Raw genomic sequence first — 20,377 nt, 5'->3', positions numbered from 1 at the left:
CTCATGAGATCCCTAGCATCAGTATTTGCATGTGAAGACCCCCAAACCCCCTCCAGAATAAATCACACAGGACATCTTTAAGATTTTTGGCATTAATTTTGGCCACAATTTTATTGATTACAGCATGTGTGAGTGGTTGCTTAGGCATTGGTTCAAACTACCTAAACCTGTACTGGCAGGAACAGGACTGACAACTGGAAGCTCCAGAGGTCAGTAAGGGAAAACATACTGGGGGAGCACAGAGGCCTCTTAGTTCACCCCAGATGCTCCCAGGAACTCTGGCATGGCCCTATCCCTGAGAGGGGATCAGACAGAGCAAATCGAGCCCCTGGATTCCTTTGACGGAATTCCCTAACCGCAGCAACAAAAATGAGGGGTGGGCACAACCAATCCATAATCCCCAAAGAATGAACAAATGCCTAACCGCCAACCTTACAAAGTTGTGACGATTTGCTACGTGGTAGGCAAAAACTAAATGGCACCAGCCAATCAGCCAAGTGGCAAAATTCCTACCGGGCCCCTGCTCCAAAAACAGACCACCCCTAGATAGGCATAGCAAGGTCAAAAACACAACCTTAGATTACAGGGAGGGAGGGAGATCTGCTGCACAATGCGAAAGAGAAAGTACTTCGCCTCGTGCAGCCCCTTAAATAGCCCCTTAGTTGCCAATCAAAGCCCAACCGACAGAAAAATTTCCCCAGCAACAAAGGGGCAGCCAATGAGGTGACGAGGTCATCCAAACGGGCCCTCCCCAGCAACAAGAAGGCAGTTTGGTGATCTCACCGCAACACATGGCTCTCTATGATTTGGAGGACACGATTTCCAGTGAAGGGTATATAAGAGCACAAAGAAGAGATGAACTTAGATTACTTCACTTCTTCATCCTTATTAGATGTTCCCTGCTGTTCAGCTCAGGCCTCAGCACAATAATGTAGCACTTTGGGGAAAAGATGCAACCCAGTAATCCAGCACCAGAGGACAAGATGGAGAAGATCTCCACAGCCACCATGTATTTTCCTTTGGTACTCAAGTAAGTTGGAATAAAAGTTAACCAAACACTGCAAAACACCAACATGCTGAAAGTGATAAATTTGGCCTCATTGAAACTGTCTGGTAACTTTCTGGCTAGGAAAGCCACAATGAAACTGAGAATGGAAAGGGAACCCATATATCCCAACACACATGAAAACATAGCAGGTGAACCCTCATTACATTCTAATATAATTTCTCCACTTAGTGTGTACATGTCCATATCTGGAAATGGCGGAGAAGTAAGTAGCCAAACTATACAAATAGCTGCTTGAATGCAGGAACAGGAAAAGACCATAGAGTTTGCTAGTCCTTTTCCCACCCATTTCCTCATCTCGGATCCTGGTTTAGTTGCCATGAATGCCAAGACTACAGTGATAGTTTTTGCCAACACAGAGGAAAGGGCAACAGAAAAGATTAAACCAAAGGCTGTTTGTCGCAGAAGGCAGATGGCCTTTCCAGGCTGTCCAATGAAAAGCAAGGAACAAAGGAAGCAAAGGAGGAGGGAGATGAGGAGGATGTAGGTGAGGGTCTGGTTGTTGGCTTTGACAATGGGAGTGGCCTTGTGCTTGATAAATGTTCCAAGGATTAAACTTGTAATCAAAGAAAAGGAAATAGCCAAAATAGTTAAGATGATCCCTAAATTTTCTTTATAAGACAGATAGCTTAGGACCTTGAGAATGCATTGAGTTTGGTCAATATTGGGGTGTTGGATTTCTGGACATTTGAAACAGGCATCCATGTCTGAAATAAAATGAAGATATAATAAGCATTTCAAGAAGCTGAACTACATCTTTCTGTAAGAATCAGTTACAACAATCAAGGAATTTTGTATGCTTTTGATTTTGTTTTTACTAGCTCTAGAAAGAAAGAAAATAGAAATTGCATCTTTTTGCATACCCATAGTTCTGAATTTGGTTATTGTTCTGTGCTGTAGTAATGTAACGGCTATGTGTTTTTCAGTATCCCAGTAATTCCATAATTCAGGGTGATTCATGAGAAGGAGAGGGAAGATATTGGGATCAAAGTTAAGGAGCTACTGGCAGGTTTTTTGGAAAAGGTGGTTAAATATATGGAGGCAGAATTGGGTGGTTTGTGAAAGAGCCTTAATTGTGGTGGCTCCGAAATGATAAAACTCCCTCCTCACAGAGATGTATTTGGCACTAAAACTTTATATATTTATATGTATATTATGGTTTCTTTGTAATTGTATTTTTAGTCTATGTAATTTGCCCCAGGACCTTAAGATGAAGTAGGGGCAAGAAATACCAGGAACAAACAAACAAAAAGGAATTGGGTATTGTTTTTTTGCTTCCTATGTATTTTGCTGGTATTTTATGCTCCCTGTGTCTTTTGTGAAATTTATTGGTTATCCCTTATACCTTTCTGATTAGAGATCATTCCTTCTGGACATGGAGCACAATCATAACAGCAGAATTTCTCTTCCTCCTTCTTTTTCCTACTATAGCCAGGATAGCAGTTATCATTGCATACAGAAACTGGCGTCACCTGCATGGAAATATGAAGGTGTGGTTAGCAGCAAGGCATCTATTAAAAACAGTTTGCTTCATTGAAGACCAAAGAAGAGACCAAACTCTAAACTATTTTTCATGTATCCATGGGCCGCAACTGCATCTACCAGAACTGCAACTCCCAGAACTCGGCAATAATATTGTTAACTCAGGCAACCCAAAATGCACAAACCAATCAACCCTGAGCATCCCATAGTTTCAGGCACTGGTACTAACTATCCCAGTAGACAAGGCTGGTGCTTGTATGAAGTAAAAGGGTAAAGGTACCCCTGACCGTTAGGTCCAGTCGCGGACGACTCTGGGGTTGCGGCGCTCATCTCGCTCTATAGGCCAAGGGAGATGGTGTTTGTCCACAGACAGCATCTGGGTCATGTGGCCAGCATGACTAAGCCACTTCTGTCGAACCAGAGCAGCACACAGAAACGCCGTTTACCTTCCTGCCAGAGCGGTACCTATTTATCCACTTGCACTTTGACGTGCTTTCGAACTGCTAGGTTGGCAGGAGCAGGGACCGAGCAATGGGAGCTCACGCCGTCACAGGGATTCAAGCAGCCGACCTTCTGATCGGCAACCCCTAGGCTCAGTGGTTTAGACCGCAGCGCCACCCGCATCCCCCTTGTATGAAGTAGGGTGAACCAATTTACCTCAGGAGGCAGATCCAACCAACTCCCCTTCCCATCCTTTCCCTCACTATTACACTGCTGCCACCCCTTCTGCAACTTTGCCCATGCTGCCGCCACCACTGCCGCAACAGTGCTCTTGCCTTCACCACTAATGCTGCCCCCTTGCTGCTGCTGCTGCTGCTGCTTTGTTGTGGCGGCAGCATAGGTGCAGCCACAGGCGAGGGTGCAGTTGTGATGGGTGCCTCTCCAGACATGCTGAGATGACCAGCAAATGGCACAAGTTTATGGCACAGTCTTAGCTGTGCTGAATGCTCTGCCATTCGCAGCCTAAAAAGCAGCCCTGATATTCTAATTAAAGATGGTGGCAAAAAAAGGAGCTGTTGCCATCATGAACACGTTGGACTACAAATAGGAGGCTTAGAGGCGATTCTCTACCCACATATTTTACAGGCTGCTATTTTCAGTCTTCAGTGAAAAATACTGGAATGAATGGCCAAACCTCTTGAGTCATTACATTGGAAAAATAGATCTGAGCCAGACACATTTGATTCCATCAATTTAAAATAGTTTCTTTACAAAAATTGGAAGGAATTCTGGTTTGCTTTATTTAAAAATAATGCTAATTAGCGTAATTCATCAGCTGAAGAGAATGAAGAACTGGCCAAGACTGAATATTTCACTTTGATATACTCACCTGATTAAAGCTTTGATGCCACACAATTTGGCTCGCATTAATGATGAACTCTTTGCCCGGAGGAGCCTGAGGTTCCAGTCTTCCAACTTTCACTCTAACCACTGAACCATTGGGAAACATCAACCAGTTTGTAACATCAAAACCTGTAACTAATTCTCCATTTTCATCAAAATGCACAGTGTCTCCAACACTGTTGTTGAATATGGTTCTTCTTAGAAAGTAATGGACCTAGTTTGAAAAAGAATGTTAACAAGGGAATAACAGTTTCTTGAAATAATTTTAATATTTAGATCTCTTAGAAAATGGAGACCATGGAAAGGTGGAAGGAAGTCTAAGGATTCAGAGAATCCTAAGTGCTGATGGTTATGTCTAATGTTTCAAATTAAATGTGTAGTGTAAAACTGAATAAAGAAGATCATAGAAATAAATAAATAAATCACCAACTCATAAATTCATGGCTATATACCATAAAATTGTTAAAACTTCATAACATTTTAAAATCATAAAGCAAAGAACTAATGACCAACACTTCTGTTCCATTTCTATTTCTGGCTGTCATCTCTCTCTGTTAGATTCCAGATAATGGGGGGAATCACCATAATATTATGTGGTTTGCCCTATGCATCAAAATTCTCTCTCTCTCTCTCTCTCTCTCACACACACACACACACACCAAAAAAACCCTGATGCAACTGTTTTATGTAAGCTCAAGAATTTATATTATGTCTTGGGCATAAACTAGCCTGTTTTGTTATTATTGCTAAATTATGGAATTGTAATTACCTGCCATGGTTGCATATTCTGAAATGCATGTCTCCCAACCAACCTTTTAAGTTTGGAGCTGGATTTATATATAGCATTCAAAGCATGTGCCACAGCATAGACAGCATTGTAGATATTGTAGCTGTGGCCAGTCATGCTCATTTCAAACAATATTCCAGAAATGCTCTCCAGCTTTTCAGACCCAGTGCAACTTTTTTTTCCATCTTCCTCCTCCTCCCCCTCCTTCTCCTCCCATTTAGACATTTTTAATGAACAGTCAAATGCCTGTTTCCAGAAGTCCTTGATAAACCCATCTTCTTTGTTCCAGTATGGTCTTATCTTCTGAATAAACTCTTGGAAACCTGATGGCTCATTTGAGTGAACTGTGAAGGATATGGAACCATGAAAGGCTTGTATGTCCCAAATCTTTTGAACAGAGAGAGATGCAAAATCCCACTGGGATGTAATAATCCATACTTTATTGAAAGGTGGCAGTGACGAGAAAGGTGCTAGAAACAGCAACACTCTCAAAACCTGAAAGGATGGAGGTTCTCCATATACAAAGACTGCAGTGGCTTTTCTCTCCGTGATAATGTGAAAGCTTCTCAGCCGCTGTATAAGCAAGGCTATCAACTCATCCACAAAAGAACGTTTTGGTATTCTTACTATGAAGGCATAACAGATATTGTTTTGGGAAAGCAGTGGCACCATTGTCTGTAAAAAGCGGTCCCCTTTGTCATCATTCACAGCCAGGAGCCCAACCCACGTCCATCCGAAATGCTGAAATAACCGTACAGCTCCCACATATTGCTGGCCTTCATTGGGCACCATCCGGTACAAAAAGGGGAAGAGCCTTTTGGTACGTTTTGCTGTCAAAAATGACCCATAAGTGATCTGAAATAAAGAAAATAAGTAACCTTCACATAAAATAAAAGAGTGTATTAAATCTTGCTATCAAAGTGTTAGAATCTACTAGGCCATCAAGAGTTAACAAAAATAGTTGTTAAGCCTCTTCTTAACCGTCACCTATTACCCTTTAGTAATTCATTCTCTCTTTGAATTGGGCTTACCATTAATAGATTTCTCATAATTTTCAACCCAATATTGTCCTGACTCCTTGAGCAGGAGAGTGCAAGTCTTTGCCCTCTTTGATATGATGACCATTCAGATATTTGGCATTTGAAGAGTGCTTAAAATGTCCACCTCCGGCAAAAAGTCTCACATTCTCTCTCTCTCTTTCTCTTTATATATAATTTTTATTAAATTTTCTGTTTTACAATTTAAAGTCCTCATTTTTACATCCTTAAGATATCATTGACTTCTCTTCTCTTTCCATGGTTTATTTTGCATATCATAAATCCCTGCATATTTTACAAAAACTATACCATTCGGTATTCCATTATTACATCGATCAAAACTTATTTGCACTGTTGAATTTATCCTAATGCTGCCAGCATTTTCAGCTGTACAGTTATTTCCCATATATTCAGTAAACGTTTTCCAATCTTCTCTAAGCATATGTTATTCTTGTTCTCTTATTCTATATGTTAAGTCTGCAAGCTGCACATATTCTATCAATTTAAGTTGCCATTCTTCTTTGGTTGGGACCTCGCTCGTTTTCCATTTGGGGGCTAACAAAACACGGGCCGCAGTAGTGGCATACATAAATAACCTTTTTTGACATCTGGGAATTTCAGTCTGAATTATCCCCAACAGAAAGGACTCTGTTGCGGAGGGGGGGAGTACTTTCGAACATTTTTTTCAATTCATTATGTATTATTTCCCATAATTCTCCTATTCTCCCGGTTAACTATACCCAGTTTCCTCGACCTTCTCCGATTCCCATCTCCCTTTAAGAAAGATCCAGGTAGACTGAAACAGGTTCAAAAGAGGACAATGATGAAAAGGGCAGCCCTTTACTGCCCCATGACCTGAAAACTATTGATCTATTACTGCAATGCAAAATAGCATTAGTCTTTCATCTGATAATTATTTTACCATTATGACCTACCTCTAGTATGTTTGCTAACAAAAATAAAATAAGGGAACTTTTCAAATGCTTGATTGAAATCGTAATGGTGTGGCATTGTTGTGAAACCTACAAACCTCTATACTGACAGCTTACCTGTGGAGTCTTGTGGACTGCTGAAATGATTGCCACATTGGCAGAGATTTCAGAGACACATCCTGCAATGAAAGCTATCAGATTGCTCTGGTTGTCACACTTGAAGTTTGGGGTAAATCTATGGTGTGCAGAAAGCAGGCTCAGGGTGGCCTTATAGGTCATCCTTGCAGAATAGTAGCTATCGAGGATGCGGAACCCCAGAGACATATTTGATAAGATGTTGGGATTCTCATTGATCTCTTTGACAGCAAATGCTAATGCCAGAATATGCTGGTAGTTCTTAGGTACTGATCTGTAATAAGAGCTACAGTTGTTTAATGGAGTAATAAGAAAAACAAGGGGAGAAAGGATTTCCCCCACTTGTTCTGTTCCACTGTGCCCTGTTCTGCTGCCCATTCCACCTTGGTGTCAACCGGTGGGACATATATTAAGCTTGTTCAGGCTGAAAGAGGCAGTCTGCATAGCACTTCTGAATCATGCACACACTTGGTGCCTTGGGAGGGGAGAACCACCCTATTTAAGGGCTGAATGACTGCCCCCTCCCTCTTCTTTTCCTTAGAGCCACACCCTCTGCCCCTTCCTGTCTCTCATTTTGATTTGTAGTTGCTTCAGGGCCAAGCACTCTGTAACAGTTTCAATCAAACAAGAAATATACAATTACTTAAAGTCAACTGAAGCAAAAGATAACGGATCATTTGTATGGATCGTAATGTTGCTTAATGATGAGCTCTCAGCCATTGCGATCGGAACTATTATAGAATATGAGGCAAAAGGGGGAAATGCCTTACATTGGTTCATCAATCAATATATGTGCTGGCTGCTCCGTGAAAGAGAGGTTGTTATAGAGGAAGAAGACTTGAGAAACAATCCCACCAATGACAAAATCTCCTGATTGGTAAAATTCATGAGGAATAGGATGAGGATCATCAAATATGGAACAATTAATAGAATGAGTCTTGCATACAGTATGACACAGCATTACAAGCAGCAACATCACCACCAGCACAATTCGGTTGACAAAAAGTCCCCTCCGAACGTAGATTCCCATGATCCTATCTACAGCATCGTATGAGACTATGACCAGTTCTGCTACAATCTTCCTTAAATTGTGGTTGATTCTGCTGCTACACTTGGTTATAGCTTGATCTGTGAGATAATATGTGTGCCAGTACTCTAGTCATATATTTATTCATGGTTCATTGTACACCAGTGTCGTTGAACAGATTGTTTTCTTTGCCTCTTCGCTTTATCATCCAGCACTGAGTGACAACTATACTTTTTTCTATTAAATCTAGTCACATGTTTACCCTCTTCATCTATGGATATAAATAACTTTGTCCTTTGCATACCAAGGTAGAAAGGCTTTCTCAGAGAATTATCTATCAGCTTGCCCCCCAAAATACAAAGTATATGAAAGAGAAGCAGTGGATTAGCAGGAAGCAGGAAAAAAATAGAAGATGAACAGAGTAATTACAAAGAATGTGAAACAGGGATACTCATAGTTTACATTTGTGTCTTAAGGGTCATGGTGGAGTCAGCCAGTGGAAGCGTACACCATCATTTAAAGGGGACATCATCGTAGAAACAATGACAGAGTCCTGCCTATACCTACATCAGCATCTGAATAACAGAAGGGTTTTATAGCTTTTTCCAGATTCTGATTGTTGTTCTTGCTAATGGGCTATGGAAATCCATTATGTCAGAGGATTGAAACCAGTAATTTTGATAATGATAGGGGTGATTAGCCCTCAAAGTATGATTGGCTTTTTAATTTGCATCATGTTTGATGAAGCTGCTTGGAATTTCCCCCCTGTAGAATGAATACCGTATTTTTCGCCCTATTGGACACACCGGCCCATAGGACGCACCTAGTTTTCAGGGGGGGGGAATCAAGGGAAAAAATATGATTCCCACCCCCACCCCCGCAGCTCTGGGAGCAGCAGACAGGCTGCACACAGCCCGTGCGCTACTCCAAGACCTTCTCCCTGCTTTTGCGGGAGGTGGCGGAATTCCCCCACCTCCCGCAAAAGCCCACAGGAGCCGTGCGCGACTCCTACCGGCTTTTCGACCAGGAGGGAGAAGGGACTGAAACGGCCAGTCAGTCCCTTCTCCCTCCTCGGGGAAAAGCCCCCAAGAGGGGCGCGCTCTTCAAAGGGTGCACGGCTCCTGCGGGCTTTTCTACGAGGTGGGGGAATTCCCCCACCTCCTAGAAACGCCAGCAGAAGCCGCGGAGCCCCTTTAAAGAGCGTGCGGCTTTTGCCTGCTTTTACGGGAGGTGAGGGAATTCCCCCACCTCCCACAAAAGCCCACAGGAGGGTTGGAGAGTAGCGGGATGGCATTGCGTGCCTTCCCGCTGCCCCCCATCCTCTGGGGCTGGCCATGAGGGAAGCGCTGCTTTCCCCACCGCCAGCCTCAAAGCCGGGTCGGAGAGTAGCGGGAAGGTGTCGCACGCCTTCTGCTGCCCCCCATCCTCTGGGGATGGCAATGGGGGAAGCGCTGCTTCCCCCCCCCCCAGCCTCAAAGCTGGGTCGGAGAGTAGCGGGAAGGCGTCCGCTGCCCCCCATCCTCTGGGGATGGCGATGGGGGAAGCGCTGCTCCCCCCCCCCGCCAGCCTCAAAGCCGGGTCGGAGAGTAGCAGGAAGTCGTCGCGTGCCTTCCCGCTGCCCCCCATCCTCTGGGGCTGGCGATGGAGGAGGCGCTGCTTTCCCCCACTGCCAGCCTCAAAGAGCAGACTCTCCTGGCTTCAGCGGAAGCAACGCAAAGCCTCCGGAGCACAGGCTTCGGAGGCTTCGCGTTGCTATCGCTGAAGCCAAGGAGCCTGCATTCACCCCATAAGACGCACACACATTTCCCCTTCATTTTGGAGGGGGGAAAGTGCGTCTTATAGGGCGAAAAATACGGTAATTTCCTCTTAGAGAGCTATTAAGTAAGTCATTGGACATTCCCCCAGTGGCTCCATGCTATTAAGCATCCTTCTGTTATTCTTGTACAGTCATACCTCTTACGTTTGCTTCAGGTTAAATCTTTTCAGGTTGCGTCCCGCGGCAACCCGAAAGTACTGGAAAGGGTTACTTCTGTTAGTTTCTGTTTCTCACTGAGTAGCTGCTGAGAGTCACAGGATTCTGTTTACATTCCAGGGATTCCATACTATTGGAAGTCTCACAGGAGAGGAGACGGGATGTGATGTTAGTGGTTTCCTGTTTCCTTTGTTCCTTTGTTCCTTTGTTCCTCCATCCTCTCTGCCTCCATAGAGAGAGGATGTCTTTTCCGTTCTGCGTAGCTAGAAAATAAAACTCTTTATAATGTAGCTCATACGGTCTCATCCTTCCCTGTGCTGGGAACTCTGCTGATTGAAGAATGTGCTTGGAGCCTTATCAAAGGCTCGAGGTCATTAATTGTTTGTCGGAGGCAATTTCAAAGGCTCAGCCGAAAGGAGTTCCGACAACTTCTGTGTTTCACCACTCGAGCATGCACAGATGTTCAAAATGATGTCACGTGCATGCACAGAAGTGGCGAATCGCGACCCATGCAGACATGGGTTGCATTCTGCTTATGTTGTGAACAGGGCTCCGAAACGGATCCCGTTCGCAACCAGAGGTACCACTGTATGTATTTACTTATGAAGTACTACTACTTCTGGATGAACTTATGCAAAGAGAAACACAATTTGCTTACAATCTGACTTTTGACAGGTTGCATGGGAATAAAGGCAAGAGTCGTGGCCATTGCTCTGTGACCCACACAGACTTTTATCCATAATGTAAGTAGCACTCAAAGCAAAAATAGTTTCCAAAGAGGGGGGGCTGAAACCCTAGAAATTAATAAATACTAGGATTTTAATTATTTGGGTGGGAGAATGCAAGCTGCAGAGTAATTCCTGGGCTAGCCTATGCAAAATGACCTGGCTCAACTGGGGCCATTAAGGAACAATAGAGGGCCATTGAGAGACATTGGCAAGACAACAGAAGGATCCCTGCCTCCTTCCCTGAGGTGTAAACATAGGCTGGGTTTGGAAAGTGGCCAGGGTAACTGGGTGTAAGCTGACAGGAAAATAAAGTTTTGATTCAGGTAGGTAGCCGTGTTGGTCTGACACAGTCGAAATATAAAAATAATAATAAAATAATAAATTGTCCAGTAGCACCTTATAGACCAACTAAGTTTGTTCTTGGTATAAGCTTTCGTGTGCATACACACTTCTTCAGATACACTGAAACAGAAGTCACCAGACCCTTGTATATAATGGGAGGGTGGGGTGGGGTGGGGTTTTTCTCAGGAGGGTAGTAGGAGATGGGTGATTGACTCAATGGGTATGGTAAACCTGTTGACGACTGTTAATGACTGCAATTAGTCCTACAGGAAAAAGCAAGGGATAGTATGCAGATGATTAGCATATGTAATGAGACAGGAATCCAATACAGTGGTGCCTCGCAAGACGAAAAGAATCCGTTTCGTGAGTCTCTTCGTCTTGCGGTTTTTTCGTCTTGCGAAGCAAGCCCATTAGCGGATTAGCGGATTAGCGCTATTAGCGGTTTAGCGGCTATTAAAGGCTTAAGGGATTAGCGGATTAGCTGCTAAAAGGCTATTAGCAGCTTAGTGCCTTAGAAAAAGGGGGTGGGGAGCGGAAAAAAACCCCCAGGAATCGCAAGACATTTTCGTCTTGCGAAGCAAGCCCATAGAGAAATTCGTCCTGCGAAGCACCTCCAAAACGGAAAACCCTTTCATCTAGCGGATTTTCCGTCTTGCGAGGCATTCGTCTTGCGGGGCACCACTGTATCTCTATTCAGACCAGGTCTCTCCAGTTTAGGAATAAGTTGTAATTCAGCAACTTCTCTTTCAAGTCTGTTTCTGAAATTCTTTGTAATAAGACAGCTGTTTTCAGATCCTGTATTGGGAGACTGAAGTGTTGTCCTACTGACTTCTGTACTGTATAGTGATGATATGTTTTCATAACGTCTGAGTAAAGAGAGGCTGAGAGTAACACCATAACCATAAAACATATTTTTCAGGAAATATGTGTGTGTGTTTTTGGTTTTATTTATTAAAGCCATTTCTATACCACTTTACATTTTGGAGAGGGTCGTGTTGTCTTTAAGGCAGCCATCCTATGCACAATAAGTGCAAAAAGCAAGCCTTTGTAAGTTAAGCTTGTCTAAAGTTATACTAGATAGATTCCTATTCAGTGGCAGAGGTCCTGCGGCTGCTCTTTCTAAACCTGGCACAAGGAAAGCAAGCCTTTAAAATGGTGTTTTGTGCCAGGTTGCCAGCAACGAGCAACTAGCAGTAACATACCTTTGGCTAAACTAGGATTGGAGACTTAGTGCCTGCTGAGCCAGGAATGAGTCCACTGAGTTGGTGATCATCCTAACCTGCTCATCTCAGTGGATCTACACTTGGAGGAACATACCAAAGCTTCTTCATACTGAGCCAAGTCATTAGTCCACCTAGATCAGGGTTGTCTACACTATGATTTCAGCCCTAGCTAGAGATGCCAGGGATTGAACTTGGGACCTTCTGCATGTAATGAAGAACCTGTACCGCTGACCTATGACCCTTCCCAAAAGGAAGACCCTTGAATGTCGAAGGTGTGTTGTTGTTTTCTGCAGAGATGGGAAATATTTCATCGTAGTCTCGCTCAGACCTGTCCTACAGCCTTTTTTATTTTTTTACTGAAGGGCTATAGGCTGAAGTCTTTAATGGCAAGTTTTGCTTCCAGACAATGCTATCCAGTGCATAGTAAATACTTCCTTTCATGAATGACAAACAGGTGTTCTCCAACAATGCCATAGAGGCTTTGAGCTGAGTCCCCTGTAATTACCATAAGGACGGGAGTTAACTCTGGAACTTGGGAGTCCACTCTGGAAATCTAGTGACTAATAAGAAAAGAAATAATATGCTTTGTGAAGGGCGGTATAAATACTCCCATCCACTCCAGTACCAGGGTCTCAGGAGTAACAAGGCTCCATCAGACTGATTTCTGGTACTCTGTGTTTGATAATGCTGGATTTGCTCTTATCTGCAAACAGAATGATCATTTGGGTCAGCCAAAACAGTCTGGTGCAATTACAGAGATTATAAAGATTGAGATTTCCCTGTTTGCATCTCCTGGAACCTGTGTTCACATTATACATTTGTACTCAGGATGTTGATGTTAGTATTAATGTTGCTGCTTCTACTGCCTCACACAGCATGCCAAAACCAGAAGGTTCAGTGTGGGATGCAGCACTCCCAGCCTTCTCTTCCCGGATATTATCAGTCAGGAGATTTCATCTTTGGATGCATTGTTCCAGTTGCCTTCAACAAACATTCTTGTGGGCCACAACAATTACCTAAAATGTTTGTATAAAGAAAAATTTCTCCCTGATACTCTACTTCTGTCTAGACGGTTGGAGAGCCCGGCCAATCTAATTGAAGACTAGATCTAGATTGCATTCTGTAGCTGAAAGGGAATAGATGCAACAGTTCCCCTTGCAAACCTGGCTTGAACACTGCAAAGTAATTTCACTTTGAAAACGTGACCATGCATTAGGAAGAGAAAAGGAGGGAAACTGCACAGGAATATCATGATCTGTGTGTGAATAGAAAAACAAGTAGCCTCCAGACAATGTGTGCTGCAGGCAGCATTAATTAAAGAGAGGGACTGCAAGGAAGGTCTTTTCCTCCTGTGTAAAAAGTCACTTTGCATAATTTGAGGCTTTAAATTATTATTCTTCATTCATTTTACATCTCCATCCTCTTCAAGCTCTCTTCCCTATTGGACTTTCTTTCATTCCAGGATGAGGTGAATAGAAATATGACTAACCTCCAGGCAATTGCTTACTAGAATGTGGGGTAGGCAACATTAATTAAAGAGGCATTTTTCCCTGTAAAGGTGTTTTGCCATGTACAAAAAAGCCACCATGTATTGAGAGTTGGAAACATTATCTGACTTCTATTTGCACTGCGTCCTCTTCCTATTCTTAGTTCTCTTCCCTATCAGCTTGATTTCATCCCAGGATTGTCTCACGCTGTTGAGAATCCTGTGAACCCACTGTAAATCTGGTGTATTTGAACTCCACAAACCAAGCTGTCTCCCCCCCAAAAATTGGAAGACAGTGCAGTTCCAAAAAAATAAAAATAAATCGCCCCACCCTGCTTTATTTCAGTACCATCAGGAGCCGAACCCTCACTTCTAAATCTCCTTTATGTAATGATGCAAAATAGTATTATAGGGTGAGGGTGGGAAGAGGGGTGTAATTTAGGAAAGTAAGAAGAGCTTTAAGTTTGTGTGCATTCATTTTAGTACACCCTGTGGTAAATAATTTGCCTTATTTGAACAGAGCATGTTTCACCTTGGTTGATCTGATTTCCATCCTATGCCCTTTTAAAATGTTTTTTTGGGGGGGTTGGGTTGTTGTTGTTTTTTATTAGGTATTTTGCAGTTTTATATCTTGATTTTATTCTGTGAACTGAGACCCCCAGGTATAGGGTGGTATATAAATTCAAAGAATAAAACTAATAATAATAATAATAATAATAATAATGTCAGTTAATATAGGCTTGTGGACTGATATGCTTGTCTTATTCCTGTTTTACCTACTACAGTTTAAAGAAGCATAGTGTATATTTTCAGGAATGACAAAAAAATTCAAAAATTAGAAAGTGTAGAATATGTTTAAGACACAAAATGTTGATCTCTTTTTAGCATAGCGACTGAGAACTACCAGCAGATGCATTAGGAAGAGAAAAGGTTGGAAGCTGCACAGGAATCTAATGATCTATATGCGTGAATAGGCAAGGGGTTATTAGAATGTGTTGCAGGCAACACATATAAAAAGGAGGCCTTTTAAAAAAAAATCCATAATACAGGTTCGGAAAGTGTATAAGATGTTTATGAAAAAAAAATGTCAATCTCTTTTAAGCATAATAACTGAGAACTACCAGCACATACTGGCTTTGGCATTTGCTGTAAAGGAGATCAATGAAAATCCCCAGATCCTACCCAATATTACACTTGGATTCGGCATCTATGACAGCTATTTGAATCAAAATTGGATTTCTCGTGCCGTAATGGAATTTATTTCTCCCAAAAGCAATTTTCTCCCCTATTACAACTGTGATATCCAGAACAATCTACTGGCAGTCATTGGGGAACTGACATATGAATTCTCCCATTCAATATCAACTGTTTTCAATATTTACAAGATTCCACAGGTAAATCCTCTCATTTCTAAATAGCATGCAGGCTTCCTCTACCTTTCATTCTAGAAATGCACTAATCCCAATTATGTAGACTTGTCCAGAAATGGGGGAGATATTAAATTCACATGTAAAGGCAAACCTACCTAATTTTCACATTCCGAAACAAGATCTGAACTAAAAAATAAAATAAAATACAGCCATCTTTTGAAATTTATGTTTCTCCTGATTTTGCAATGCATACAAAAATGCATATCCTGGTGTAAAAGTGTATGGATGAGTTCATATATATTAGAGAATTGCATTGCAGTAAGGGAATATTGCTTTGCTAAAAGGTCTATATTTTGAGAAATTCACAAATGTTGATGAATTTTCATCACAAACAGATGTGAAAATATAGAGTACAGAAAGGAAGACTGGAAAAGTAAGATACTGAGAGAAGCTGAAATTGCCAAGTTCCCTCATTCCTGTTTGACATTGGCATCTGCCTAGGGCTAAGGAACAGAACTGCAGTTAAGACAATGCCTTTCCCACTTGGATGAAAGTGCAACCATTTCCCCATTATGTCAGCACTTTTACAACATAGCATGGATGGATGAAGGTGTGACGAGCATGGCGGCACTTTTTCCTCTCACTTAGATAAATCCCCCCCCCCCCACGAATAACCCTTTACCTGAAGGTTCCTTTTCCTTTCCTCTTAAAATTCTAGCCCAGAGTAGCCTGTGGGGGACCTTTGTGAGGGGATAATTAGTAAGTTGGAGTCTCAGACAGGTTTTCTTTAAATAAGCAATAAAGATTTATTTAAGGCAAGATAGTATATAACACAAATGGGTTAAATGTAGGTTAGTTCAGGAATACAGTACAATTTCGGTTTAATTCATCCTCAGTTGTTTTTGCGTTATAGGTTTGGCTCCTTTATACAGTGATACAGTGGTACCTCGGGTTACATACACTTCTGGTTACATACACTTCAGGTTATAGACTCTGCTAACCCAGAAATAGTACCTCGGGTTAAGAACTTTGCTTCAGGATGAGAACAGAAATTGTGCTCCAGCAGCGTGGCAGCAGCAGGAGGGCCCATTAGCTAAAGTGGTGCTTCAGGTTAAGAACAGACCTCCAGAACGAATTAAGTACTTAACCCAAGGTACCACTGTACTTTCTTTCAATTATCCACCCCCTTTAACAATCCTGCTCCTGAGGTACTTTAAATAATAGACCAAAGGGCTCTCCACATTCCCTCCCTTCACTGGGGCTGGGGGGTTTCTTCTTTTCCTTAGAAGAATCTTCCCCCTCCAGACTAGATTTGAGTCCCAAGTAGGCTGTTCCTTTCCAGCTCCTACTTTTCCTGGCTCAACCTCTGCCTCCCAGTAAAATTCTGGTCTATTCCTCCTACAAGACACCACACTCTGTCCTTCACAATACACTCAGAGTGGAAGGTGTTTCCCCCCCCCCCCAGAACCAACCCTTTCTCCCATTCACTCTTTATACCTCAACCTGTCTCCCAACCTCTCCAGCCTCAATTCCAACCCACCTCAACCAACCCTCTCAACAAACTCTCTCTATTCACATCCTCTCCTTTTAAACTCTCCCTCCTAGAACCAAGGCCAATCAGAGGCTGCCATTTGTTTACCATTTGCTGGCAGGGAAAGAAGGGGGGGGGCACTTGTTGATCCAACCTGTCCAGCGAAACCAACTCTTTCATCACAGAAGGCTAATAAAATTAAGTTATTTTCTTCCCCTTCCCCAAGATCACATCTGTATCGTTGTCTTTCCATTTATATGCTATCAAACCAACAAGGAAATATTCATACAACAGTGTGGCATAAGAACTCAGCAAAATGTAATGCTTCCCAAAGAGAACATTTTAGAAGAATTTAGAAGAAACTTTTTTAAAACTCCATTAAAATGTTGGGACAATCAGTATGGCTAGCATATGGAATAAATGTCATTTTAAAATACAGTATTGTACAAATGCACCCCCCTCTCATAAACAGATAACATGAATGTCATTAAAAACATATTTCTCTCTATCCCCACCTTGCATCTGTAGCTGATGTATAATTCCGGTTCAGTGATCATGGATAACCCAAAACTCTTTTCCTTCTATGAAATGGTTCCAAATAGATCCCTTCAGTACAAAGGGATTCTCCAATTACTTCATCACTTCAAGTGGAGATGGGTTGGATTCATTGAAGAGAACGGGGAAATTTTAGAATGGTTCAAACAGAACATGGTTCCTGAATTTTCCAAGCGTGGCATCTGTTTTGCAGTCATGGAATCCTTCAGCAGCTTCTTTTATGATGCTGTGAAGGGGGATTTTGTCAGAGGTGTCCTGCAATTTTATGATAAGGTCATGAACAACGAAGCCAATGTTTTGGTCATCTGTGGGGATGTTAAGTCCATGATCTTACTGAGATGGTTGTTAAGCCCAGAAATCACAAAACAAAAGCCCAAAGGCAAAGTCTGGATTCTAACAGTCATGATGGAGTTAAAATCCTTTCTTATGGAACAATGGTGGGACATACAAGACTTCCATGGTGCTATTGCACTTTCCCTTCACTCTAATGAAATTTGGGGATTTCGACCATTTATTCAGGAGAGAAAGCCTTCCACCACTGAAACAGATGGTTTTATCGAAGACTTTTGGGCTCAGGCATTTGGCTGTTCATTTCAGGATTCTGCTTCAGGCAACATGAGTGGTGATATCTGCACTGGAGAGGAAAAGCTAGAGAACCTTCCTGGGCATGTCTTCCCAATGAATGTAACTGGCTACAGCTACAGCATCTACAATGGCGTCTATGCTGTGGCACATGCTTTACATGCCATGCACTCATCCATATCCAACAGTAAGACTATGATGCTGGGAAAGAGAAGAAAGTTTCATAAAGAGCAGCCTTGGCAGGTAGTGGACTCAACTTCTTAAGGGGGAGGGGGTAATGCATTACCATGGTTGTCCCTGTTCCACTCCTGGTAATGATTGCAGCAAGTAGACAGTGATGGAGAGGTAAAAGTATGGTTGTTTCTACATTGGCCCTATCTGTCTTTTCCATGTCTCGAGTGATGTATGAACCAGTTCTGCAAGAGTATCACCTATAACAGACATGTCCAATGTTCATTTTGGGGGCCTAATCCAGCCTGCCGGTCGATTTAATCCAGCCACTGTCGCAGTTTATTTCCTGGGGTAAAATCCTAAAAAGAGCTCAACAACAATAATAAAAAAAGTTCAACAGCTTCAATCCTAGGAAAAGGTCAACAACTTTGGTCGGCCCCCACCATGTTCACTTCATCAAATCTGGCCCTCTTTGAAAAACGATTGGACACTCCTGACCTATAAGAATCCACTCTGTAGAAACAGATAATGGACAGATCCTTGTCGTACGGACCTTTAAAGCACATCTAAGAAAAAAAGAAATTATTAAGGTTTATTTTTAAAAATGCAAAGTTTATTATCAAATATCTTCTTTTCTCCAACCTAAAACAGGAGGAAGGAAGGAGAAGAGAATAGAGAAAAGGGAATAGGAAAAAAAAATTAAGAGAGAGAGAGAGAAGTTAAGAAGCTAAAGAGCTTCCAATTCTTTGTCTAGCCACTATATATAAACATTATTCACTTCATCCAGTTCAATATAATACCTAATAAAGCCACTTTCTATTAATCATTATCTTCAATCTTCCAATACAAATGTCATTATTTCTTTTTCACGCAAAAAGTCTATAAGAGGTTTCCAATCTTCACTAAATCTTAACAATGACTTTCTTTCTGATTAAACATGTCACTTTCGTCACTTCAGCTTAAGTCCATTCATTTTAACAACCATTCCTCCATTGTTGGAAATGATGAGTCTTTCTATGTTTGTGCATATAAAAGTCTCATATATGGAAGCAAAGTTCCGTAGTCTTTTTCTAACTGTATGTACATCAGTCCCAGCAGGAAGAATTGTGGTTTCAATTGAAATTTAACCTTCAAAACTCTCTGTATCAGTGTATGTATTTGTATCCAATATTTTTTGGCTTTTTTATGTGCCCACCAAGCATGATAAAATGTCTCTTCATGATCTTTACATTTCAAACAAATATCTGGGGCATTTTTGTACATTTTAAATAATTTCACAAGAGTTAAGTACCAAAGGTACATCATTCTATAGAAATTTTATTTTAAGTCATAACGCAGTGTAAATGTTAACCCTTCAGTTCCCATGTGTTCCTACTGTTCCATTTGTATATTGTACCCAAAATTTCTCGCCCATTTAATTATGCATTCTTTAACTTGTTCTTCTTGCATTTCACTTTTCAACAATAATTTCTACATTTTTGCACTAATATATTCATCATATGTACACAACTGTATTTTGAAAATTGTCTTTTTTTGTTCTCTACCAAAGGTCTTTTTATCTATCTAAAATCTCTCAGTTAGTTGTAAATGAGCAAACCATTGGAGACTGTAACTTTCTCTTGTTAGTTGTTCACTTGTTTTAATTTTACAGTCCCCTCGATTCCACTCTAATAATTCTCTCTTTTTTGTAAAAAAAATTTATTAAGGTTTCTAGAGAAAAATACAAAACTTAATAACTTAATATCTGGCTCCGGTGAGGGGGTTGCTCCTGCGACAACAGCAACAAGGGCTGGGCTGGCGTGGTGGACTCTGTTCACTCTCTGTGTGGGCTCTGCAGATGTCCGTCCACCGTCCGCCCCGGTTGCCCTGCCCCCAATGCCTGCTCTATGCTGATGCTGGGAGCCATACAGTTCCTTGTACTCCAGTTGCAACTTTTCCATTTTTTCTCTTTTCCTTTTCAATCCAGCTCCACCACTTTCTGAAATCCGTGTCGTTTAACAACAGTGCTGGCGAAAAGGTGTCCTTTGACCAGAAAGGGGAGCTTGTTCAAGGATTTGACATTATAAATTGGGTCACATTTCCCAATCAGTCTTTCATTCAAGCAAAGGTTGGGAAGATGGATCCCTGGGCACTTCCAGATGAACAATTTGCGATCAGCGAGGTTTCCATAGTATGGCACAGCTGGTTTAACCAGGTGGGGTTTAAACGCAGACCTTTTGGGAAGTGTCCCAATTTTGGAAGTTAGAAGAGTTTTCTCTGTCTAAACAACGAATCCTTAACATGTCTTAATTACTGGATTTAGTCTCAAGACAAATTGTAATATGCAACTGCCTTTATCACACAGATAAAGGACTCGGTATCTATGTTGCTGTTGTTACTTACAGTCCTTAAAATTATATATGCTACACATTTAATGAGGTGGTTCTCAAAATCAGCCACAAATTTTGAAATGCAAAACAAATGTGATTCTCCCCCCCTTAACATTTAAATTGTATGGTGTATAAGCAATACTAGTTTTCTTGCATATGATAGTAAGCTACAGCTTAGGATCCCAGGTACCAAGGCCTCTAAATACAAAAAATACCCAAAACCTAAACCAACAAGACA

At 41.7% G+C, this 20,377-nt stretch overlaps 1 protein-coding gene across 1 annotated transcript; it reads right to left on the bottom strand.

The window, feature by feature from the left end:
* Positions 1-871: 871 nt before the first annotated feature.
* On the bottom strand, positions 872-6,972 carry LOC310662669 (vomeronasal type-2 receptor 26-like; the record flags this gene model as incomplete). The annotated part of the gene is made up of 5 exons (XM_083409614.1): positions 872-1,773; positions 2,412-2,538; positions 3,879-4,106; positions 4,662-5,534; positions 6,766-6,972. 5 exons carry the CDS (start codon positions 6,970-6,972, stop codon positions 872-874), a joined length of 2,337 nt encoding a protein of 778 aa, XP_083265740.1.
* Positions 6,973-20,377: the final 13,405 nt, after the last annotated feature.

This window comes from Podarcis tiliguerta (assembly GCF_965153285.1).
Source record: "Podarcis tiliguerta genome assembly, chromosome: 13".
NCBI classification, from domain to species: Eukaryota; Metazoa; Chordata; class Lepidosauria; order Squamata; family Lacertidae; genus Podarcis; species Podarcis tiliguerta.
The sequence above is the reverse complement of the archived record's forward strand: the minus strand, read 5'-3'. Positions and strand labels throughout refer to the sequence as shown.